This window comes from Rhinopithecus roxellana, chromosome 8 (genome assembly GCF_007565055.1).
Source record: "Rhinopithecus roxellana isolate Shanxi Qingling chromosome 8, ASM756505v1, whole genome shotgun sequence".
In the NCBI taxonomy this organism is placed as follows: Eukaryota; Metazoa; Chordata; class Mammalia; order Primates; family Cercopithecidae; genus Rhinopithecus; species Rhinopithecus roxellana.
In genome coordinates, this window is record NC_044556.1 from 100,326,386 (window position 1) to 100,353,054 (window position 26,669).

A 26,669-nucleotide genomic window follows, 5' to 3' on the forward strand; every position below is an offset into this window, starting at 1 on the left:
TGGGAAGGTGCTGTTTCTTCAGCATCTTCCTGCACAGAGTCTGCGCCTCACTGGAGGGGCAGCTACTCCCAGGGCCTACACAGACTCTGAGCATGCACTTCGGGGACACACATCTCTGGACAAGGTCACTCGGGTGCAGTGAACAGTCCCTGGTCTCTGCTGGCTTTGAGATTTTTTTTTTTTTTTTTGAGACAGAATCTCACTGTCGCCCGGCCTGGAGTGATGTGGCGCAATCTTGGCTCACTGCAACCTCCACCTCCCGGGTTCAAGCGATTCTCCTGCCTCAGCCTCCCAAGTAGCTGGGATTACAGGCGCCTGCCACTAGTGCCCAGCTAATTTTCTGTATTTTTAGTAAAGACGGGGTTTCACCATGTTGGCCAGGCTGGTCTCGAACTCCTGACCTCATGATTCATCTGCCTCGGCCTCCCAAAGTGCTGGGATTACAGGCATGAGCCATCGCACCCAGCCTGGCTTTGAGATTTTGCTGGCTTATAGCCCCATCTCATTCGCTGCCCAATAGACACTTGTTATTCCAAGCAAGACTGCCAAATTCCCAAGAATGGGAATTTACAAGTCAAGGGGGCAATGTCCATCTGACACGGTCTTCATCCTCATGTTCCTAGGGCTACTAAGAACACTACTAATATAGTGGTAGCAATAACAATAATGGTGATGACAGCCTTCTTTACTTATGAACTCTCTGCATGTCCCTTCTCAACATTTACCCCCTTCTCACAGGGCTGGAGAGGAAGACGAATGGCAAAGGGGGCCACTGAATTCACAGTTAGGAAAAGGCAAACAAGGAAGGGAAAACAGAAAGGTCGTAAACCAGCACCAGAAGAGAACTCGCACTGCTCCTCTGTGTGCGGTCTTTTCTGTCGTGGTGTGAAACTGCATTGTTGAGTTTCGTCACACCTGTTTCCTGGAGTAGCTCTTGGTTCCCGGCTGCCTCCCTCTCCCGAAATTCTACCACTGCAGGCTTTTAAAATCACTGTAGTCATCACACTCTTCAGGTCAAGAGTCCCATGGACATGTGAAGCACTTACTCACTAGTGTTATAAGCAGCTGCCATCAGCCAGGCATGCTGCAAGGGCTACATAGGAGAGTCCTTGACTGTACAGGCTAGGGCGAAAGATGAGGACCCTGGTCAGCGGCACAGTGAGAGAAGTGGCTGGCCGTGGTCTGGACAGGCTGCTATGGGACAGAGAGGAAGAGCACCACACCTGCCTTGGTCAAGGGCTTGGCTGACATTAAAGACGATAGATCAGGCTGGGTGCAGTGGTTCATGCCTGTAATCCCAGCACTCTGGGAAGCCGAGGCAGGCAGATCACCTGAGGTAGGGCATTCGAGAACAGCCTGGCTAACATGGTGAGACCCTGTATCTATTAAAAATACAAAAGTCAGCTGGGCGCAGTGGCACGTGCCTGTAATCCCAGCTACTTCAGAGGCTGAGGCGGGAGAATCGCTTGAACCCAGGAGGCGGAGGTTGCAGTGAGCCGAGATGGCACCACTGCACTCCAGTCTGAGCGACAGAGCGAGGCTCTAAAAAAACAAACAAACAACAACAACAAAAAAAAACAAGGCAATACATCTGCAGTGTCTCCAATACACCCGGTCACAGCAGCCTACGCACAGTGGCTGAACTGACTTAAGGCAAGAGCTTTGCAGCCTGAGAGTGCAGAGGGGTAGGAAGTCAAGAAATTCCAGGCCTTGGTGAGGACAGTTGACTTCATGCTCCCTGGGGTTAGGTTAGAGAGGACTTCAAGAAAAAGAAGGGATGGAGGAACCACAGGCTGAACGATGACTCCGCGGATTTGGAAATGAGGCCATGTGAGACTCACAAAGGAAGGAGGTGGCGGTCAGATGCGGCCACAGGCATCAAGACCGGGAGCTTTTCAAGCCTTTGGGTGGCCTGGTTTGGACCCTCCTCAACCTCACCTCCCCCATTTGCTTGACGGCCCCTCCTCCTCATTATTCCTCCCTGTCTCCTAGTCAAATCTCACCCGCGGAAAAGCCTGAGTGGGAATCCTCCCTCTCTCACTTTCCCCAGCTTTTCCAGCCCACCTGCATCTCTGCTTCCCACTGCTAGTTATCACTCCTAGTGATAACTACTAGTTATTCACTACTAATTTGAAGTATTCCCTTTTCCTGCCCAGTTACAGTGCAGACTCATCCAGGGTGGAGACATTTTACTGTTCACGTGTCAAGTGCAGTGACAAGCACACAAGAGATGCTTAAGAAACATTTAGCGGCCGGGCGCGGTGGCTCAAGCCTGTAATCCCAGCATTTTGGGAGGCCGAGACGGGCGGATCACGAGGTCAGGAGATCGAGACCATCCTGGCTAACACGGTGAAACCCCTGTCTCTACAAAATACAAAATACAAAAAACTAGCCGGGCGAGGTGGCGGGTGCCTGTAGTCCCAGCTACACGGGAGGCTGAGGCAGGAGAATGGCGTAAACCTGGGAGGCGGAGCTTGCAGTGAGCTGAGATCCGGCCACTGCACTCCAGCCCAGGTGACAGAACAAGACTCCGTCTCAAAAAAAAAAAAAGAAACATTTAGCTATTGGTCCTGACTATGCTACTAGTTAGTTGGATGCCTTGGACAAATTATCTAGTCTCTCTAACCCACATATCTTCATGCATTCGATGGGGCTAATCGTACCAGCAGTGATATGCACCAGCCGGAAATGCAGAAAACCCGGAGGTGTGTTGTCCTGGATACCAAATGAAGAAAGTGTTTCAGGAAGGAGGGTGAGACCAACTATGCCAAGTGCTATCAAGAAATGAGGCCTCAGGCCAGACACGATGGCTCACGCCTGTAAACCCAGAACTTTGGGAGGCAGAGGTGGGCAGATCACTTGAGGCCAGGATTTCGAGACAAGCCTGGCCAACATGGTGAAACCCCATCTCTACTAAAAATACAAAAATTAGCCTGGCATGGTGGCAAGCACCTGTAATCCCAGCTACTCAGGAGGCTAAGGCAGGAGGATTGCTTGAACCCGGGAGGTAGAGGCTGCAGTGCGCTGAGATGGTGCCACTGCACTCCAGCCTGGGCAACAGAGTGAGATCCTGTCTCAAAAAACAACAACAACAAAAATAGCCAAGTGTGGTGGTACACACCTGTAATCCCAGCTACTCAGGAGACTGAGGCACAAGAATCCAGGAGGCAGATGTTGCAGTGAGCAGAGATCGCGCCACTGCACTCCAGCCTGAATGACAGAGTGAGATTCTGTCTCAAAAAAAAAAAAAAGAGAAAAAGAAATGAGGCCTCAGATCTAACAAAGGGAGGGTTGTTGCTGACTTTTACGAGAGCAGTTTGGGTGTTGTGGTGGGGAAGGAAGCCGACTGCAGTGGTAAGAGAGGGAATGAGAGACTGTGGAAGAATGCAGGAGCCTACTTTTTAGAGTCCAGTTCCAGATGGATTAACTAGATAACAAAATCCATAGCCCGTGGGTGACATTTGCAAAGCAACACAGTGATAAGGAAGGGTGAAAGGACACACCACCAACCGTTATCTTTGTGTGGAAGACAGCAGAGGAAAGCGGCAGAGCATCTCACGGTGTGGGAACAGGCAAGCCCCAGCGCTAACAGGCACTCTAGAAGGCACTGCAGGCCAATGTAAAAACAGCAGCAAAACTGGGAGGGTTTTTCTTACTTTAAGTTAAAGACTAGGCCAGGTGTGGTGGTTCGTCCCTGCAATCCCAGCACTTTGGGAGGCCAAGGCCGGTGGATCACGAGGTCAGGAGATCTAGACCATCCTGGCTAACACGGTAAAACCTCATCTCTACTAAAAATACAAAAAATTAGCTGGGCGTGGTGGTGGGCACCTGTAGTCCCAGCTACACGGGAGACTGAGGCCAGGAGAATGGCGTGAACCTAGGAGGTGGAGCTTGCAGTGGGCCGAGATTATGCCATTGCATTCCAGCCTTGGTGACAGAGCAAGACTCTGTCTCAAAAAAAAAAAAAAGGTAAACACTAAAGGTGCTGGAAGAGCTAGGCCCTAGGAAACTGACCGGGCTGTCAGGGCATCATGCTGGGAAGACAGTGCTGAGAGTGGGATCAAACATAAGAAGAATGGAGCCGGGCACAGTGGCTCACGCCTGTAATCCCAGCACTTTGGGAGGCTGAGGTGGGCAAATCAGTGAGGCTGGGAGTTTGAGACCAGCCTGGCCAACACGGTGAAACCTCATGTCTACTAAAAATACAAAATTGTGGTTCACGCCTGTAATCCCAGCACTTTGGAGGCTGAGGTGGGCGGATCACAAGGTCAGGAGATCGAGACCACGGTGAAACCCTGTCTCTACTAAAAATACAAAAAATTAGCCAGGCGCGGTGGCGGGCGCCTGTAGTCCCAGCTACTCAAGAGGCTGAGGCAGGAGAATGGCGTGAACCCAGGAGGCGGAGGTTGCAGTGAGCCGAGATCGCGCCACTGCACTCCAGCCTGGGGGACAGAACAAGACACCGTCTCAAAAAAAAAAAAATACAAAATTAGCTGGGCATGGTGGCATGCACCTGTAGTCTCAGCTACTCGGGAGGCTGAGGCAGGAGAATTATTTGAACCTGGGAGGCGGAGGTTGCAGTGAGCCGAGATCGCACCACTGCATTTCAGCCTGGGTGACAGAGACAGACTCCATCTCAAAAAAACAAAAAACAGGCCGGGCACGGTGGCTCAAGCCTGTAATCCCAGCACTTTGGGAGGCCGAGACAGGCGGATCATGAGGTCAGGAGATCGAGACGATCCTGGCTAATACGGTGAAACCCCGTCTCTACTAAAAAATACAAAAAAACTAGCTGGGCGAGGTGGCGGGCGCCTGTAGTCCCAGCTACTCGGGAGGCTGAGGGAGGAGAATGGCATAAACCTGGGAGGCGGAGCTTGCAGTGAGCTGAGATTGTGCCACTGCACTCCAGCCTGGGCGACAGAGCAAGACTCCGTCTCAAAACAAACAAACAAACAAACAAACAAATGTAAGCAGAAACCAGGGAAGAGAAGGCCCAGACATAGGCGGGGGATGGGGAGAGAGCCGGGAAATCTCAAAAGCAAATTGTAATGCTTTTTTTTTTTTTGAAGATGCAAGAGTGTTTTGCTCTGCTGAAAGCATATTTACTAGCAGTCTAAACACAAAAACCTAAACAACTGCTTTTGGAAAGCATAAACAACACATGATCATAATTTTGTAAGATACAATTCTCAAGATATTTGAACCAATTGTCTGTTTTTTCTGATTGCAAAATGATTCATATGCCATACACTTTGACATAAAATCTCATTTACTAAAAAGATTTCTTCTAATTTGCCTTACATTTTGTTATTTTTAAAAAATACTGGGCAAAAATTATGTGCTATATAAGTATTAGCTATTATTACTTTACTATTATTCCTTCCACTAGATAAACATTTCACTTTTTGAAACTATTGTTTGATGTTGGAGGTATCTATTCATATTATTTTAGGGAGGCATTCTTCAATGAAGACACATCAGAAAGGAAAAGTGGTAAAGAAACAGCTTACCTGAATTTTAAAATGAACAAAAATCCATAAACATCAACTAACTTCTGTACAGAGCACAGTAGCTAATTATCCAGCCTGCATTTTCTAATAGTAATAATATCATCATAAGTGTGCACAGTGCCCTCACTGGTCAAAGTTCTTTAACTAAAGTAACAGGAACCACTTTGACTTAACCTAAAACCAAAGGAAGAATTTATTATGAAAATATAGTTATGTCATGTGAATCAAAAAAGGGACTGGAACCAGAAATAGACAACTGTCAGGAACTAAGAGCTCCTCTCTCCTTGTCACTCACTTGCTTTACTTTTCTCTTGGGAGACTGACTGTCCTCTGCTTCTCCACCCATATGCTGAATAAAGTTACCTCTCAGCTCCCAAATTACAAATACAGTTTTAGTTGTTATTTTGTTGCAATAAATAGAATTAGACTATCACCATTTTGCTCCCCCCATTAGAAATGAGTGGACCCAGGAAATGAGCATGAATTTCACTAATAAATGAGAAAGTAATGATGAAATCTGAATATCACCATTTGTCACTCCCTAGAAATTAATGGATCTAGGCAGTAATCATCAATAGCTCCTAACATCACAAAAAGTGAGACAAGCAGACATGCACTCCTAATGAAAGATCACACCACCACCTTGCCGAAAGGAGTGAACCTAAGTCTGGTGAAGCCTCTGACAATACGCAGGCAATTTAGAGGACAAAGGAGCTTGTTGTGCTGTACGATGAGTGTGCAATCAGCAAGATCCAGACTGTGGGAAACTACAGATCAAAAGGCATGGGTTCTTCAACAGACCAAATGCAAGGAAAAGAAAGGGATGGCGAAGAAAACTACAGATAGAAAAATGAGCAGCACTAAACCTACAATGTCTAGGAATGCACTCAAGTGTGATAAAACTATCAGAAATGCAAGGAAGAGATTATTACAAATGTCAGGTTAGTGGTTGCTTTTGAAGAGAGAGAGGAGGCTATGATCGGGGCAGGTGGGACTCCTGGGGCTGCTGGTAAAGCTCTATTTCAAGATCTGAGTGGTAGTGACAATCAGACTCACCTTAGAGTAACTCCTTGAACTACCTATTGCTTTCTTGGACTTTCTGCATCTGTTTTATTTTTACAATATAAAGATAGGACAAAAATGGAAGACAAAAATGGAAGATGAGAGGAGGAAGTGGAGGTAGCAATTCCAGACGACCTTGATGAGGAGTTAAACTACAAAGGGAGGAGGGAGAGGGGATGGCAGTGAGAGACGGGTGCAGGGTTGAGGGAAAGCTTCATTTTGTTTATTATTTTTAAATTTTTTTTAGAGAAAGGGTCTAGCTCTGTCACCCCAGGCTAGAGTGCAGGGGCACGATCACAGCTCACTGCAGCCTTGAACTCCCAGGCTCAAGTGATGCTCTTGCCTCAGCCTCATGAACAGCTGGAACTACAGGTGTGTGCTAATTTTTAAATGCCATGCCTAGCTAATTTTTAATTTTTTGTAACAATTAGCTAATACTGTGCCCAGCTAATTTTTAAATTTTTTGATACAGATGGGTTCTTGCTATGTTGTCCAGGGTGTTCTTAAACTCCTGGCCTCAAACCATAGGATTACACGCATGAGCCACCACATCTGGCCATTTTTATTTGTCTTTTAGGTGAGAACGATCACAACTTCTTCATAGGCTGACTGGAATTACCCAGTAGAGACAGAAAGAATGCCCATCCAGGGTCAGGGAGCCAACAGCAGGAATGGCAATTTCATCTCAAACAATAATCAGCACATTAAACTAATGTTGATTTGGAAATTTATGATTTATAACTGTTTTATTTAATTTGCAAATCTCTTTTGACCTTATAGTTAGGAAACAAGTTGATACCTAGATTTATCTATAATAAAAGTAATGTAAGCCAACAGTGGAGGCCTTAGGAATTGTTTTCATTTAAAATGGATAAGGTTTGGATTTTTGTCCCCTCTACATCTCATGTTCAATTGTAATCCCTGATGTTGGAGGTGAGGCCTGGTGGAATATGATTGTATTGTGGGGCCTGGTGAAATATGAATGGATCATGGGGGTGGTTTTTTCATGAATGGTTTAGCACCATTCCATTGGTGCCGTCCTCAGCACAGTGAGTAAGTTCCCATAAGATCTGGCTGTTGAAAAGTGTGTAGTACATCCCCCTTCACTTGCTCCTGCTCCTACCACGTGAGACGCCTGCTCCCCCTTCACCTTCTGCCATGATTGTAAGCTTCCTGAGGCCTCCCAGAAAGCCGGTGCAGGCTCTGCTTCCTGTACAACCTGCAGAACTGTGAGCCAATTAAACCTCTTTTCTTTATAAATTACCCAGCCTCAGGTATTTCTTTATAGCAACTCAAGAACAGACTAACACAAAGATATGTATATGTATATAAAGAATTTGGCTGGGCACAGTGGCTCACGCCTATAATCCCATCACTTTGGGAGGCCAAAGTGGGAGGATCACTTGAGGCCAGGAGTTCAAGATCAGCCTGGGTATAGTGAGACCCCATGTCTAGAAAAAATAAAAAGAAGTTAGCTGGGCATGGTGGTGCACACCTGTAGTTCCAGAGACTCAGGAGGCTGAGGCGGGAGGATCACTTGAGCCCAGGAGGTCAAGGCTGCAGTCAGCTATGACTGTATGACTGCACTGCACCTGGGTGACAGAGCAAGGTCCTGTCTCTTAAAAAAAAAAAAAGAAGATTCAAGAAACCTTTTTTTGTAAACTAAGAAATTATTCAGGCCTCATGTTCCTTATTTGGAAAACAAATAGGATAAATGACACATTTTCTAGTGTCCCTTCCAGGTCTAATTAGGAAATTCTAGTTTTTTCACACTGGCTTTGCTTGAAACATAGTGTAAACTATAATATAAACAACAGAAGCCACATTACGTTGTTCCTCAGCTTTCTGTCCTTTGAGCTGTATCATCCTACATGTTTTCATCTTTCCTTGTAGCCCTGCTTCCTAAAATCTCATTTTCTTCCTGCCTCAGATGTGTGGTGCCAGATCTAGATGCAGAATGCTGGTAAACAAAACCAGTGCTAAGGGTATAGCAAAGTGACCCAACATCTCCAGGCTTGGTATTTGCGACCAGGTTTTACATTTCTAGCCCAAGACATTGTATGCCTCTCTTTGATCCTCTAATAAACTCCCCTATGTTACAAAAACCTAGCCAGGTACATTCCCTCAGATGTTGTCCAGGCAAGGTCAGGGTCAGTGGCTACGGTGGCCGACCTCCAAGATGGCCCTCATTCTCCCCACTGCCTGGTCTTCCATACTTGGACAGACCCCTGTCACACTGCAAGAGGGATGGCCCGAGACTGATGGTATCAACAGAAGCAATACTTGTCATTTCCAAGATTTATTTATAAAAGACTGTGGCTTCCACCTTGGTCAGTCTCTCTTTTTCTCTCTCTCTCTCTCCTTTGACTTGCTCTGGAGGGAGCCAGCTGCTAGGTCTTGAAGACACTTAGCCATCCCTGTAGAAAGACCCACATTGCGAGGAACTGAGGCCTGCCGACAACCACGCGGGTCGTTCAGCGGGGTTCCTTCTTTGCCGTCACAGAAGACCAGAGCCCCGACTGATGTCTCAGCAACAATCTCTTGAGAGTCCCTGGGTCCAGAGACCACCCAGGAAAGCTGCTCCTGAACTCCTGACCCAAAGAAACTGTGAGAAAATAAATGTTCATTGTTTTAAGTGGCTAGCTTTGGGGATGATTTGTTATGCAACAATAGAGAACTAATATGGTGACTTTCTAACTTTCTAACCATGACCCACAGAAAGAAATACATTTTCCTCAGCATCCCAGTACACCAGCCCATGCACATTTAGACATGCATACACATGTGCACACACACACACATGCACACATGCTGGCATGCACTGCCCATGCACATACACAAATATACATACAAGCATTGCTTCATGGAGCAATACTTATTGCTACTACATGTATTCTCAATCTGATATTTTCTAGATTATTGTTTGCTATTTCAACATTCCATTTAAAAGAAAGTGAGAACAGCAAGCCACTAAACTAACTTTACAATCCATACACAGGATGTGGAGCAGCGTGCAGAAGACAAAGAGGAACAAATCACCATTTCTTGTAGTTTGTCTGTTATCAGTTGACGTTACAGTAGCCATGATCTTAACTGGCTCACCTTCAAAGCCAGTTTAGTTTTCTTTTGGAAACTAGCCCCTTCTGTATACAGTAAGTACCAAATAAGTGCTGTATGATCCCTGTCCTTCACTATGATAGGCACCAGGAGACCAGATGACACTATGCATTATTTTTCTCCCTGTAATGTTTCATAAAGTATTTATTTATTTATTTATTTATTTATTATTTAGAGATGGAGTCTTTCTCTGTCACCCATGCTGGAGTGCAGTGGTGCAATCTTGGCTTACTGCGACCTCCGCCTCCTATGGTCAAGTTATTCTCCTGCCTCAACCTCCTGAGTAGCTAGGATTACAGGTACACGCCACTACACCCAGCTAATTTTTTTTTTTTTTGAGAAGGAGTTTCACTCTTGTTGCCCAGGCTGGAGTGCAATGGTGTGATCTCGACTCACCGCAACCTCTGCCACCCGGGTTCAAGTGATTCTCCTGCCTCAGGCTCCCGAGTAGCTGGGATTACAGGCATGCACCACCACGCCCGACTAATTTTGTATTTTCAGTAGAGACGGGGTTTCTCCATGTTGGTCAGGCTGGTCTTGAACTCCCAGCCTCAGGTGATCTGCCCGCCTTGGCCTCCCAAAATGCTGGGATTACAGGTGTGAGCTACCACACCTGGCCTAATTTTTGTATTTTTAATAGAGACGGGGTTTCACCATGTTGGCCAGGGTGGTCTTGAATTCGTGACCTCAGGTGATCCACCCTCCTTGGTCTCCCAAAGTGCTGGGATTACAGGCATGAGCCACTGTGTCCGGCCTTCATAAAGTATTTTAGTCATATGCAATTTAGAATAATATGATGAAAATATCTGTATTCATATTCTGACTGAAAAATAAAACTTTAGAAACACAAATGCAGCTCTTGTGCTGAATGTTTACGTTCCCTCCCACATTCATATACTGAAATCCTAACTCCCAAGGTGATGGCAGTGGGGGTGAGGCCACCAGGAGGTGACTAGGTCATGACAGGGGGGGCCCTCATGAATGACCTTAGTGGTGCCCTTATAATAGCATCCCCAAAGAGACCCCTTGCCCTTTCTACCATATAAGGACATCGCAGAAAGATGTCTGGCTGTCTGTGAACTAGGAAGTGGGCCTTCGCCAGACACACAACTTGTCAGCACATCGATCTCGGACTTTCCGGCCTTCAGAACTATGAGAAACAAGTTTCTGTTGTTTATAAGCCCCCAGTCTATGGTATTTTGCCAGAGCAGCCCCAAACAGACTAAGACACACCATGTATCCCTCCCCAATCCCAATTCTCTCTCTCCCATTATAGAGATAACCTCTATCCCGAACTTTTCATTTCTCATTCACTGTGCATGTTGTAGCTTTCTTATGTATGTACATAACATAACACATGTAGGCCTATTTTCACATAGGCTTATGTTTTATACACATGGGGCCATGCTATACATATCCTTTTATCAATTCTTTTGCTCAACATTCTGTTTTTGAGACTTACCCCTGAACTCTAGTTCATTCATTTTAACTGCTATATGTTATTTCATTGTATGGATTATACCAAAAGTCATCTGTTTGTTCCTCTTGTTTGCAGTCATTTAGATCTTTTTCTATTACACACAATACTCAATGAACACTCTTACACGTTTCTAATGCACACTCTCTCCAGTGTATAACCAAATGTTAAACTTCTTAAGGGAACAAGGCCCAATATAGAAGCGATCCTGACAAGCAGCCCTTATCGATTTTGTCTTTGTCCCATCTTTAGATCCCAGCCCACACGTCTGGATCTGTCTCTGTTTAGTCAACAGAGTTTTCAAGAGGGGACAAAAAGTCAGGTTAAAAAAACCAAAAAACAAAATTGGAAACATCTGCTTCTCTTTAAACTGGAGATGTGAAGCAAGTCTAAGGAAATAATGAATATTAGTCTTTTTTTTTTTTTTGACACGGAGTCTGGCTCTGTCGCCCAGGCTGGAGTGCAGTGGCCGGATCTCAGCTCACTGCAAGCTCCGCCTCCCGGGTTCACGCCATTCTCCTGCCTCAGCCTCCTGAGTAGCTGGGACTACAGGCGCCCGCCACCATGCCCGGCTAATTTTTTTTGTATTTTAGTAGAGACGGGGTTTCACCGTGTTAGCCAGGTTGGTCTCGATCTCCTGACCTCATGATCCGCCCGTCTCGGCCTCCCAAAGTGCTGGGATTACAGGTGTGATCCACCGTGCTTGGCCAATGAATATTAGTCATTTTTAATAGTGGCTGGAATGTCTTGACTCAAATGATCATAAACTCTTCTCTAACCCGCCCATTAAAATCTATGAGTGGTGGTATTTGTTCCCATAATTTCAGGAACAAAAGGTTGCCTTGCCTGGGTTTATTGAAGCCAGGAGTCAGCAAACTTTTTCTGTCAAGAGCCCACATAGTAGGCTGCTTATACATTTTTTTTTTTTTTTTTTGACACAGGATCTCACTCTGTCACCCAGGCCGGGGTGTAGTGTGATCTTGGCTCACTGCAAACTCAATCTCCCTGGCTCAATCTTCCCACCTCAGCCCCCCGAGGAGCTAGGACTACAGGTGTGTTGCACCACACCCAGCTAATTTTTGTATTTTTTGTAGAAACAGGGTCTCGCTGTGTTGCCCAGGCTGGTTTCTCAAACTCCTGGACTCAAGTAATCTGTCCACCTCGACCTCCCAAAATGCTAGGATTACAGGTGACAGCCATGGCACCCAGCCTATTTATGCTTTTTAGGCTTTGCAGAGCTTACAGTCTCTGTCACAACTACTGAACTCAGCCTTTGTAACATGAAAGCAGCCATAGACTATACATAAGCATGGCTGTGTTCCAGTAAAACTTTATTTACAAAAACAGCCAGCCAGATTTGGCCCATGAGCTGTAGTTTGCTAACCCCCATTTTAAGCAGAAGAAAATAATTTAGACTAACAATTTGTGCTACTATACATCAAAATTTAAATCTTAATCTGATATTTTCTCTTTTTTGATAGATAGCTACTCTAAAAACTAGTCTTACTGAGAGTGAAGATAAACAAAGATTTCCAAATGCTTTTGGAGGAATGGAGCTGGTGCATCATTTATTTCTTCAACAGCTATAAACAGCTGTGAGCCCCACCATATACCAAATACTCCACTGGGTGCTGGAAACATACAAAAAAATAAAGTGTACCTGCACCACCCTCAATGTGCTCACAGACTAGTGAAGGGGATGGTTATTTAAACAGTTTTTAACTGCTTAAAAAGCGATAAGATGAACATGTTTACTTATCTCTAATTGAAAACATTTATAGTGGCATGAATATATCTGACCAACAACAGCAGCAGTAATTAAAAATAAATAACACAATTGGTTAACTCCAGTCTAAGGTGTCAAATAAATTCTTTTTTTTTTTTCTTTTTTTTTTGAGGCAGTCTCACTCTGTCACCCAGGATGGACTACAGTGGCTCAATTGCAGCTCACTGCAACCTCTGCCTCCCAGGTCCAAGCGATTCTCATGCCTCAGCCTCCGGAGTAGCTGGGATTACAGGCACATGCCTCCACGCCTGACTAATTTTTGTAATTTTAGTTGAGAGGGGGTTTTGCCATGTTGGCCAGGCTGATCTCGAACTCCTGACCTCAAGTGATTCACCCACCTTGGCCTCCTAAAGTACTGGGATTACAGGCACTGTTCCCATCTGATGTTCTACCATTTCAAAGAATGTTCTACGTTGCAGTCCATGCTCTGATCTCCCACCTCAACAACTCTTAGAACTCTCCATGGAGCCTCCTACTTTCCCACCTCACCTTCTCTCCCAGGGCCATGTGCACTGGATTTATGGATAGGGCAATGGGCTACCAACTCCAGATGTCCCACCACCTTACCTCCGGGCACACAGCGGAAGCCGTCTCCCTGATAACCGGGTTTGCACTGGCACGTGAAAGAGCCTGGAGTGTTGTAGCAGAAGGCGTCAGGGTGACATTGGCTCGGCTGGCATTCATCCACATCTGTAAAACAGCCACCAGGCCCAGGGACAATGAGATTTCTTCTGGAATTCGGAGTTTACCCAATAATTTAAGCCACTTACTCAAATCTATGGGAACCTGCTTCTGATCTGGGAAGAGTATTTCAAAACTCACTAAACATTAACTATCAAATCACTAACTCCCCAATTTCTATCTGTTGCACTTACAAATGTGTTTCACTTTGGCAACAATGTTTTCATGAAAAATGTTTTTGGCCAGGCGCCGTGGCTCACACCCATAATCCCAGCACTTTGGGAGGCCAAGGCGGGCAGATCACCTGAGGTCAGGAGTTTGAGACCAGCCTGACCAACATGGTGAAACCCTGTTTCTACTAAAAATACAAAAAATTAGCCAGGCATGGTGATGCGCACCTGTAATCCCAGCTACTCTGGAGGCTGAGGCAGGAGAATCGCTTGAACCCGGGAGGCGGAGGTTGCAGTGAGCTGAGATTGCACCACCGCACTCCAGTTTGGGCAACAAGAGCAAAACTCCATCTCAAAAAAAAAAAAAAAAAAAGAAAGAAAGAAAAGAATGTTTGTATCAACCTTACAACAGGGGAAAAGACAGGATCTATTTGCATTATAAAATGATCCCTCCTGTCATAAATGAGAGCTTCAAAACTGTCTGAGTGTTGACCAACAGATTATTAACTACTTGACAGAATGGGAGAAAACATCCACATGTTCAGTAATAGAGAAAGTATCTCAGAAATTCTATCTTAGTTGGGACTTTTTAGAAATACTCTATGGTATAATATCAAGCGATTGTGCAAACCAACAGACTCAGGGTACTCTATTCGTGGGTTATCTTACCTAAAATTACCTGTAAGAGCACCCTGGCAGCCAAGAAGCTCAAGTCTGAGGGAATTATATTAAGTCATTTACTCTTTGACCTGCAGTCATTTATTCAATCAGAGAACTTTGCTTTTTTGAAGAAGAAGGTTAGAACAAGCCAGTTGAATGACTATATATTAATACATCTTATTAAATAAAGGGATGGACTTTAAGCTCCATGCATGTCCTCCATGTAAAAGGACAGTTTGTTTCTTCGTGAAAGACAGAAAATATCCCCAGTTCCTAGCAGAGAGCAGGTGTCTAATTGTCACCTGAATGAACTAGTCACCTAGAACAAAACAGTCACCAATGAGAACAGCCCCCGAAAGAAAATGCATAGTTCAAACTACTAGAGAAATATGAAAAGCAACTCATTAACTCAATGGAGATAACAGAAGAATTCTTTCTTTTATTTGGGAGTGAGGTGGTGATTGGCACATGCCAGGTACCACCTAGGAAACTTCCTCAGGTTACACACAGGGGAAAATCAGAGCAACCACATACCTTGGCAGGCTTGGCCATCCCCAGAAAAGCCTGGCAAACAGGAACAGGTATAGGAGGACCCTCCTGTGTAGATACACCGGGCCCGCTGGGGTATGTCGCAGTTATGCAGGCCAGTTGCACAGTAGTTGATGGGGCGTTGGTCCACAACAGCTTCAGAACAAAAGGTTGATGCACAGTCTTAGGAAGAAAGTCGGCTGAGCAGGCCACGTGCCCCTCCCAGCTCTATAAAGAGGGTCCATGCCTGGACCCTAGACCTCTAGGCACGTCCACAGCTTCATCCCCACCCCACTCCTCACTGGGCTGGTACCACTGCCGTCACCGTTTCCTCCCACCTGGGTTCTGCCTCTGATCGGTCTTGACTGACTAACACTGTGGTTGGTCATTCCGCCTGGCTTGACCTCAGTTTCACTCTGGGGGTCTGTCTCAGGCCACTCTCCAAACCAGATCCCCATCACGGATCCTCAGGACCCAACTTTCCCTTCATCTGGATATGGGGGTGGGACATCTGCCGATGCCACACTTCTGATGGCAACTCTGTAGAGACCGCGTGGAAGGAAGGAGCTGAGACTTCCACGTGGTGTCTTCAGCCTTGGCCCACCCTGGACAGGTGGAACATTCACTACAAATGCCCAAGTCAGTCACCCACTTGCTACCAAGGAAGGACAAATAAATGTTTCCAAGCCAAGGAGATGGGTATGGTTATGGTTAGAAGACTGTGAGCCTTTGGAGTAGGCAGCCTTGGTATATATCAGGAACCATGGGTCAACCACACGGCCTTAGACAAATTGTGTAATTCTCAGAGGCTTATGTTCTTCCCCCCACCCCCAACCCTCTCTCTCTCTCTCTCTCTCTCTCTCTCTTTCTCTGTCTGTCTGCACTTAAGGCAGGACAAACTGAAATCAATCTTAGGAAGACTCATGGAGGAGAAACATGAGTCCTTCTTCATCTGGGATAATCCAGCTACCCAAGACCTGCTGGGAGGGAAAGATTTGTGTTCTGACATTGGGAGGATGGGGCTTTGTCCTGGCTCTGAATGCTTTTAGAAAATCAGAAGCAAAATGCAATGGTGCCTTAGGAACCCCAGAGTAACTGAACCAGTCATTGAAAATCACCCTGTAGACCTCAACCCTTGCCTTCCACTTTGAGGCAGCAGCACAAGATGGGGTACTATCACCTAGCCTCTGTGACACTCACCTACTCCTCAGCCCTCCTTCCATGAGTTCTATCATCAGGACTCTTAAGAGAACCACAGTCCCATCTACGGGCCTCTCTGTGCTTGGCATACTGGAAGTTAACTGCTGCAGCTTTTTGCCTAAGCCTGGCCCTGTTCTTGCCTCGAGAGAAGAGCTGATGCATGCCATCGTGCCCTGCACCAAGATGCCCAGGGCAGGTGAAGTAGGACCGCAAGTTCACCACACTCCATATGCCAGCCCAGTGTCACAGGGCTATGTCCATTCAGAGGGGTGTCTACGTCTTCACATCAAGGTGACTTACAGGCAAGCTGAGGCCCATCTTTCCTTCAGAAAAACATGTTTTGCACATTTCAATTAACTGCAAAAGTTGGTACCCAGGGGCAAAGAGAGTCATGAGCTTACAGAAAATGCCAAAGATGGAAGTTCACAAACATCCCTTCCCCCATAATGGATACCAATCCTCAGGAAAAGAGAACTCCTCCTGGCCAGCCCACAACCCTGCCTGAGCCCCCAGCCCCTCACAGTTGGCAGAGCACACTTTGCCCTGTTTATTTCTTCACCTTGCCCCTTTCTGACCTGCAGGGTAACCTTCCCAGTGCTGGCTTCCAATCTACAACACTGTTTTAACAAGGAATTCTAAGAGAGATAGAATGACCACTCAATTACTCAGTGACAAGCCAGAGTTATTTCTTTGAATGCATGTAGGCAGACTTGGTTCTACAGTGAGCCTTCTCTCTGCACAGTGAGTCTCAAAGGAGCCAATTAAAAGTGGTGAAGATGTTCTCCCTCAAATATATAGGCCGGGCATGGTGGCTCACACCTGTAATCCCAGCACTTTGGGAGGCTGAGGCAGGCAGATCACCTGAGGTCAGGAGTTCGAGACCAGCCTGGCCAACATGGTGAAACCCCATCTCTACTAAAAATACAAAAATTAGCCAGGCACGGTGGCAGATGCCTGTAATCCCAGCTACTTGGGAGGCTGAGGCAGGAGAATTGCTTGAACCCTGGAGGCAGAGGTTGCAGTGAGCCAAGATCGCGCCATTGCACTCCAGCCTGGGTGACAAGAGCAAAACTCTGTCTCAAAAAAGGAGGCTAGAGATCAGGGGAGAGGATGAGAGCCTGCCCGCAGCTGGCCTGTGTCCTCCTTGACAGCTCTGGAGGCACCTCCAAGAGCTCCATGGGTCACAGGAAACCAATGATCAGGTCTAATCACCTCATTTTACAGACGAGGAACTGAGCCCCAGAAAGGGTGCCTTCCTCAGAAGTAAATGCCTGAAGCAGACATTTGCCCAGCACCCGTCTTGCACCCCGCCCTGCCCCTTCAGTGAGTGTGGACATCAGGAATGACTGGATCCAGAAACCTAGGTCACCATGCTCCACACAGGTGTCCCAGGATGGATCTCAGCTACCGTGCACATCATCACCCAAGGGATAAGGTATCCACTGCCCAAGCTTGAGCTGAAGTGTAATGTAAATGGTATGGTCGTTAAAACTAAACTTTTGAATCTCCTTAGCCTCAAGCAGCAGAGAAAGAAATCATGCCAAATACGCAGAAACTGATGTTCTTTACTGAGGAAAAAAAAAAAAGCAGCAGCAGTAACTTTAGCAGAGTGAAAATCTCAACTGTGCAGAGGGGACTGGCCTCCCTGAGCTCACAGATGTTTGGGTCACACTCAAAACATGAGAACTGCCTGTTCCCTCCCACCCTCAAGACACCACCTCACCCCAGGACCTTGGCAGCCTTACCCAAGCTTTGAGACAGAGCCAAAAGAAAATATTCTAGGGTTTGGTGAACAGTGAGGGAAAGGCAAGAAGATGGTTTGCTGACATGGTACAAGAGGAATCTGTTTTAAATTGGGAAGACATGTTGAGTTCAGATGCCCGTTTGATATGTCACCCTCCAGACCTGGGAACATGCTGGCCTTGGTCGTTCAAGAATCTTGAACGACCAGGTCAAAGTGCAGCAGGAGGAAAAAGAGGAAGAATTTAAACAATCTGGCTGTTTGTGGCTCGCCCTTCCTTATCACCACCAAAATCATCATTCAGCAAGAGCATAATTAGCCTAATCAAGAGCTGCAACTTACTTCAATAAGGCTAAGAAATTATGCTGCTGCTCGTGGTTGGTAAAATCAAAATCCATAAAGAGAATGACCCCAATTGGAATTTTAGATGTAACTCAGGTAGAATTCAATCTAAGATAGGTAATGATAACAAAAGTACCTATAAGGTGGTTCCTCAATATGAATCCCAAGGCTACTGATTACTGGAAGAAACATGTCTAATAGCTTTATAGTTATTAAAAGCATAATAAAAACGATTAAAATAAGTTTATAAGAGGCAAATGTAATGCAAAAGCTGGCAACAGGAGAGGTGATGGTATTACTAGTGTAGGCAATAATGTTGCTTACTCACTGTACTTGTGACTCTCCAGATAGTTGGAGGGCAGGGGCTAAGTCTGATTCATCTTTGTAAATTACCCTTCCCAGCTCCTTCCAACTTGACCAGACTCATTTTTACCTGGAACCAGACCTTTTGCACAAGAGCTAATGCACACCATGTGAATAATGTTTTGAGAAGTTACCTGGAGAACTTACCCACACACGTTCCTTCATCTGAAAACTGGTAGCCCTCCACACACTCGCAGCGGAAGGTTCCTGGGTGATTATTGCAGACTGCGTGGCTCCCACACACTGAGGGTTGTTCTGAACATTCGTCAATATCTGCAGCAAATTTTTTTTTAATGCAGGCTTTTTAAAAACCTCTTCAAACATTACTGACTATAATAAAATAGCATTTTCACCTAACAATAGATCAATTTTAAAACAAATTTTTCTTTTTTTTTTTTTTTCCCGTGGTGGAGTCTTGCTCTGTCGCCCAGTGCTGGAGTGCAATGGTGCAATCTCGGTTCACTGCGACCTCTGCCTCCAGGGTTCAAGCGATTCTCCTGCCTCAGCCTCCCCAGTAGCTGTGATTACAGGTGTGCGCCACCACGCCTGGCCAATTTTTGTATTTTTAGTAGAGACGAGGTTTCAACATGTTGGCCAGGCTGGTCTCAAACTCCTGACCTCGTGATCCACCCGGCTTGGCCTCCCAAAGTACCGGGATTACAGGTGTGATCCACTGCCCCAGCCTAAAACAAATTTTCTATATACCAAAAGTAGTGTTAAATACAATTTTTGTCTGTGCATAACTGGAGAGAGTGATCCCCACACCCTTCTCCCAGGGAAACGTGTGCTTCCCTCACCTCTCCTGGAGTTAATTGCTGAGCCTGGGACCCCTGAACATGAGTCTCTCCCATTAGATTGCCAAATACATGTTACAAGGACACAGAGACACATCTCTGGACTCTGAATACTGAGAGTCTCTGAATATTAAATATATTCTCAAGTCCTAAACTTGAGAATTTCAAGTCCTATATTTAAGTTCTAAACTTGTATAAATATGCTGTTATTCAAAAATATTACTTTCTCCATTACTGTTACAAAGGAAAGTTGAACAATTTACAGCTTAATTGTGAATTTTTGAATATTATCTAGGGCTTAATGGACTAAAAGGGAAGTCATTCACTCATAAGACTGTAAATGAACTAGGAGAGTGATGTCCTTTTCTATGACAATACCACAGCCACCATCATGGGGTAACGTGGAGTAAACAAACATAGGCTTTGGAGTTGGACCTAGCTAGGTTCAAATCCTGCTTCCTTTAGCTACTAACTTGTGTGGTCTTGGGCAAGTTATCCAACTACTCAGCCTCAGTTCCCCCTTTGGTAAATAAGTATAATACTACTCATCTTGAGGGTTCTTCTGCAGATTACAGAAAATAGATGGAGGCCAGAGAAGCACCCAGCAACGTTCCAGACACCCAGCTATGATTATACTAACCAGGGATTCATCCAGCACCCCAGCCATGGTGATGAATTCAGCTGACTCTGGGAACACGGCCCTCGGATGGCCGCCAGGCTTTGGGCACCAGGCTATGGCTACCACTCGTGTAAGGCTGGTGAGCCCAGGCAAGAAATTAAGCTAACCTGTCATCCCCCTGGTTACGTGGCCACTGATGGGGGTTGAAATGAACAGTTACACAAGGTTCTTCCCACGTCAACCTCATACTCAAGAGTGTAGACAGCTACTTGTGGCATTTCTAAAACCCTGAGACGTGCATGAGGAGGGCCTCCCAAAGTGCTGGGATTACAGGCGTGAGCCACAGCTCTTATTCTAAAACAAATTTAGACATGTTTTAGACCTAAAACAAATAAGACATGTTTCTCATAATGGCTGAGACCACACAACTCTTCCACCACTCATAAATCTCTTCCCCAATGCTTTCATGTGAATCTTTGACACGTGGGAGTCAAAGCCTCCTATGTCCACCTTCAATGGCCAGTCTAGCCAGGCCTTTGTTGGTGAGAGAAATGTCCTGCTGGCCTATTGGTCAACATTGCACAAGACAAGCATTCTTGCCACATCAGCCCCATAGTTTGTCCTGTACCTAGGCAAATAGCCAAACCAAATGCTATTCAACTTTTAGAGACTATACTGATATGTGTGTGTTCTGTGACATGTTTAAGACACAAGGTCTCAGTACTGAACCAGGCACAGCCAGAAGGTTCTGGAACAAAGCCCCTCCCAAAGCAGGCTCTTATGCAAGCTGAAGCTGGGGATGGCCGTGGGGGAGGAGTGCACCCAGCACGTGCGGACTTCACAGCTCCATCCATTAGCTGCCGCTCCAACATGGGAGAAAAAAAGGGGCTTCCTGTTTCCACTGCCTCTGTGCTGCAACTCTCAGAGGACACTCCCAGCACAGATGTCTGAAAACGTTGTACACACTGCAGGGCTCAGTGACTTAGACTCTATTGCCAAAGCACGAGAGCATACAGCAGCAGTTTTCAATCAAGAAGACAGAGCAAAATCACAGGGGATCTTCTTCAAGCTCTGTTTCTGCCTGGGAACATTTATGCAAGGGGAAGCTGTGTTTTGAAAAAAGCTTCTATGTTGACCAGGCTCTTCTCTCTTGCCCTACCTGAAAAGCTATTGACAAATAAGACCTCAGGGCTGCTGGGATGATGGAGGGGATGGTTCCCTAACACAACCTCCTCCTCCATGCAGGCTTACACATACATGCTAGACTAGATAACACTCTTTCTTAAGGGACAAGACCCTAGCAATTCAATTTCCCAGCTCATGGTCTTCGTAGTTTGGAAATTAGTTCATGGTCTTCGTAGTTGGAAATTCTTCCTAATTTAAATCTTCTCTTCTAGGGCCAGGCGAGGTGGCTAATACCTGTAATCCCATCACTCTGGGAGGCCGAAGCAGACGGATCACCTGAGGTCAGGAGCTCGAGACCAGCCTGATCAACATGGTGAAACCCCATCTCCACTAAAAATACAAACATTAGCCGGGCGTGTGGCATGTACCCGTAATCCCAGATACCTGGGAGGCTGAGGCAGGAGAATCACTTGAACCCAGGGGTGGAAGTTGCAGTGAGCTGAGATTGCGTCATTGCACTCTTGCCTGGGTGACAGAGCAAGAGTCTGTCTCAAAAAAAAAAAAAATCTTCTTTTCTATAAATTGAAGCCAGGTCCTTAACCCTTTCTTCAGTGGAAATTGTAAAGTGTCAATAACTGTCTCTCATAACATACCACAGTATCTGCTGGAAAATGATGATTCCTGTTATTTAGCAACTGGTCAACCTCTTCTCTGGAAAGAGATTTCCTTTCACAGGATAACTTTCTAACTCAATAGGAAAATCCTGGATCCTTCTTGTCATTGCTGCCTCCTTTTTGACTTTTTTCAGAGTGGTTACTTTTCACGTATTTTCAACAACTGTAAGTTTCTCCAATTTTTCCCTTTCATAAAGGCCAGGCTCTTAGAGAAGAGTCTCATTGCCAATTTGCTAAATGCCTTCTACATACTCAATGATTACTCAATGAGAGATGAGCCCAAACTATCTCTACATGCTCTAAATTGAGAAACAGTGGGAGCCATCCTGCCATGGACCAGAGTGAATCACAGAGCTCTGTGAAATCTTCTCCAAATTACTGTGGAGGTTCACTGTGTGACGTCTCACCAAAACCACCCTTGTTTGGGGTGTCATATACCATTATATCAGCGCTGCACACTGAATCACAAAGGCTCATCCTCATTCTCCTCTAACGCACTTCCCAGGTCAAAATAACACATGAAGTGATCTGCTTAATGCAATTTCCTATTTTAAGCCTCATGTCTCGATGCATTAACACTTCAAGTCATGTTCTAGTGACCCAGAACAATAAGTGTCCTGACTGGGAATACACTCGCATTCCACGGAGGTAATAAGTCAGAACAAACACTCACCACGGGACAAAAGCAAGTCTACATGCAACCACCTGTGTTCCTGGACAAGGATATTGGAGGATTTTCTAGGATGGTGCAGATTACATAAGGGATGGCTGGTTGTGCCTTCTGAAGTGAAGCACTCCCACTGTGGCAAGCTCAGGCACCAAGGGCAGAATTAGCCAGGAGGTCACAGTTCAACAGCAGCAGACCGGGTTACTTCCACACTTTATTACTATCCAGGAGGCTTACGAAGTTGAAGCATGGCTGTGTAACGAGGAGGCGTGGATCGGTCAAGGAGCCCTACCCCTGCACACCAGCCGTCTTCGCAGCCTGGGAGGGCCCCCGTTCACACACACACACACACACACACACACACACACACACACACACACACACACCACGGCATCATGCTGCTTTGAACTGGCCAGAGCCAATTCAGCCATTTGAGGCTGTCAGGCTCTTTGCAGGATATACTGGGAAACTGACTACTGTAGGTGAGTAGGCACTATGTCCCCTCCCTAGCGATACATTACCAGGAAGGTGAGTCTCAGACTGAATTCTACCACTTACACAAAGCTACCAGCAAGCTGGCCATACAGCACGTACAATGCACACAAGTTCCTGCCCTCCAGTATTTCAGACATCCTGACAGGCACCTTGCATGGCAGGTTCACTATGAAGCAAACACCGCAAGACCCTGACAGCAGGATCTTCTAACCTTCATGTTACATCAGCACACCAAATCTGCCATTAGCCACGGCTGCTGGATTCCAGACCTCAGGCATGATTCCCAAATTCTGAGACTGCTGGGTTTGCCAGATTCTTATACCTCGGTCAAGCAGGGGTAGAGGGAACTGTTCATTTTTCTAGCCAACCATATGTGAACACACTATTCATCCCACTAGGGAAGCTTCCTTCCAGCGTTCCTTATGTTCATTAGTGAGCCCTGTCACTAACTACAGGCTTAAATAGCACTGCTTGAAGCACTTGGCATTCTTGCCCTTGGTAGTGGACTGACTTCCCCTTGGCAGTAGATTAAAATTTAGTAACAAACAAATATCAAGCTGCCTACATGAAAGTATTTGAACTTAAGTTATAAATAATAACATAACTGCAACTAGAAGATGGAGTAATACAGATGCTTGAGTCAGAGACTTGTGTTCAAATACTATTTGTCACAGCTCACTTTAATGAGCCTCAGTTTTCTCGTCTACAAGAAAAGAGTGTTGGGAGACCAAGGCAAGTGGATCGCCTGAACCCAGGAGTTTGAGACCAGCCTGGGCAACATGGAGAAACCCCATCTCTACAAAAAATACAAAATTAGCCAGGCGTGGTGGCACACCTGTAGTCCCAGCTATTCGGGAGACTGAGGTGGGAGAATCACTTGAGCCCAGGAGGTTGAGGCTGGAGTGAGCCAAGATCGTGCCACTGCACTTCAGCCTGGGCAACAGAGTGAGACTCTGTCTCAAAAACAATAAAAATAAAATAAATAAATAAATAAATAAATAAATAAATAAATAAATAGAATGAAACTCACACCCATTAGGATGGCCCCTATTTTTTTTTTTTTTTTCTGGAGACGGAGTCTCACTATCACCCAGGCTGCAGTGCAGTGGTGTGATCTCGGTTCACTGAAATCTCTGCCTCCCGGGCTCAAGCAATTCTCCTGCCTCAGCCTCCCAAGTAGTTGGGACTGCAGACACTCGCCACCACGCCTGGCTAATTTTTGCATTTTAGTAGAGACGGGGTTTCACCATGTTGGCCAGGCTGGTCTCGAACTCCTGACCTCATGATCCGTACGCCTCGGCCACCCAAAGTGCTGGGATTACAGGCGTGAGCCACTGCGCCTGGCCTCATATTTTAAAAAGCACAGAAAACAAGTGTTTTCAAGGAGACAGAGAAATGGAAACACTTGTGCACTGTAGGTGGGAACATAAAATGTTGCAGCCACTATGGAAAACGTTGTGGTGGTTCCTCAAAAAATTAAAGATGGAAAGGCTAGGCGTGGCAGCTCACGCCTGTAATCCCAGCACTTTGGGAGGCTGAGGAGGGCGGATCACTTGCGGTCAGGAGTTCGAGACCAGGCTGGCCAACATGGTGAAAACCCGTCTCTACTAAAAATACAAAAATTAGCCAGGCATAGTAGTGAGCACTTGTAGTTCCAGCTACTCGGGAGGCTGAGGCAGGAGAATCACTTGAGCCTGGGAGGCAGAGGCTGCAGTGAACCAAGATCACGCCATTGCACTCCAGCCTGAGTGACAGAGCAAGACTCCATCTCAAAAAAAAAAAAAAATTAAAGATAGAATTACCACATGAGTCAGCAATCCCACTTTTGAATGTATACCCAAAAGAACGGAAAGCAGGAACTTCAACAGACATTTGCACACCCACGTTCATAACAACATTATTTGCAATAGCCGGAAGGTGGAAGCAACGCACGCGCCCACTGATGGATGGCTACACAAAATGTGATACGTACATGCAATGGAATATTATCTCATCTTAAAAAGGAAAAAAATTCTGACACATGTGACAACATAGGTGAGGCTGGAGGACATTATGCTATGTGAAATAAGCCAGTCACAGAAGAACAAATACAATACGATTCCACATATGCAATCGTTAGAATAATCAAATGTATAGAGACAGGAAGTGGAATGGTGATTGCCAAGGACTAAAGGAAGAGGGAAACGGGAGTTGTTGTTTAATGGGTACAGAGTTCGTTTTGCAAGATGGAGAGTTCTGGAGATGGACAGTGGTGATGGTTACACAATAAAACGAATGTATGTAATGCTACTGAACTGTACACTTAAAAAGTGTTAAAATGGTATATTTTATGTTACATATATTTTACCACAATCAATTTTTTTTTTAAATAAAGGAACAAAAAATCCATTTCATTAGAGTTGTTGAAGAATTAAATGAGATGATGTTTGTGAAGCACTTAGTTCAAACAGCGCCTGGGTAAATTATAGCTATCGTTATATTACTGATGTTATCATTAACAACTCTGACTTATAACTCCCTTTAAACCTGTGCATTCTTAAGATGGAGTGGAGTGTGGCCTTAGGAATTCTACTCTGCTGCTTAGATCAGATGAAAGAATGGGCCAGTACTCCTGAGTCTACCCATGGGAACAGTGAATGTGAAGCATAAATGATTCAGGCCTGGCATATCCACCAGTGTTTATCTCATCCGTGCTTCCTCGCTGCACCCAGTTCTCTGGCTTACAGAATCTGGATGCCTCCTCCTCGCCTGATTTCCCAGCCCCAACAAGTCAGAATCAAAGGCTGTACCGTAGCAGGTCCGCCCGTCTCCTCGGAATCCGATGGAGCACTCGCAGGTGAACTGTGTCCTGGGACCAGGGCGACAGGCCGCGTTGGTGTCACACCCATGAGTGCCGATGTAGCAGGGATTCTGAAGAGCATCAGGGGAGCCTTCTGTGAGGACAGAGACATTGGAACCAAGTGAGTCTTCAGGAGCTCTTGCAGGTTTCCTTCTTCCACAGAAAGTCAACCACAACTGGGGAGCAAGAAGGTGATCACAGAAGAGCAGAGTGGAATGGGACACCAGCCAATTCCTGTGTTGCCCTGGGGCAGGACCAGCATGGCCCCCTCCCTGTTTTTGTAAATAAAGTTTTATTAGCAACCAGCCCGTTCATTTGTTAATGTATGGTCTATGGCTGCATTTGTGCTACCATGGCAGAGCTGACATGTCGTGATAGAGACTGTATAGCCAGCAAAACCTAAAATATCTACTATCTGGTCCTTCACCAAAAATGCACCGATTCCTGATGCCTGGAGCCACAGTTGCTACAGGAGGGAGAGCGCCTACCTTCTTTCTGCTTCATAAAGTTAAAGCAAGGACGAATTAATTAGCTGGAGAAATGATTTGGATATGGAGGAAGAATCAAAGACAACTGAAAAAAAGGAAAGATTTTAAGGCCCAGACCAGACCCAATTATACAGGACCCCGAGTCTTAAAGATATGGACAAATGTGAAGTCTGACACTGGTATGTCACAAAAGCTCACTAAACCTCAGCTCCTTCCCGACAGCCGGGAACGCGCAGAGACCGGACCACGGCGCCGCAGGGAACGTCCAGAGACCGGACCACGGCACCAGCCGGGAACGCCCACAGACCGGACCACAGCGCCAGCCCGGACG

At 45.9% G+C, this 26,669-nt stretch overlaps 1 protein-coding gene across 1 annotated transcript in view; it reads right to left on the reverse strand.

The window, feature by feature from the left end:
- Positions 1-26,669, reverse strand: part of NID1 (nidogen 1) — a 97,630-nt gene that overhangs the window by 25,427 nt on the left and 45,534 nt on the right. Inside the window, 4 exon segments of the mRNA XM_010384665.2 lie at positions 13,520-13,642; positions 14,998-15,147; positions 18,785-18,910; positions 25,801-25,944. Coding sequence (XP_010382967.2) covers positions 13,520-13,642; positions 14,998-15,147; positions 18,785-18,910; positions 25,801-25,944 — 543 coding nt within the window.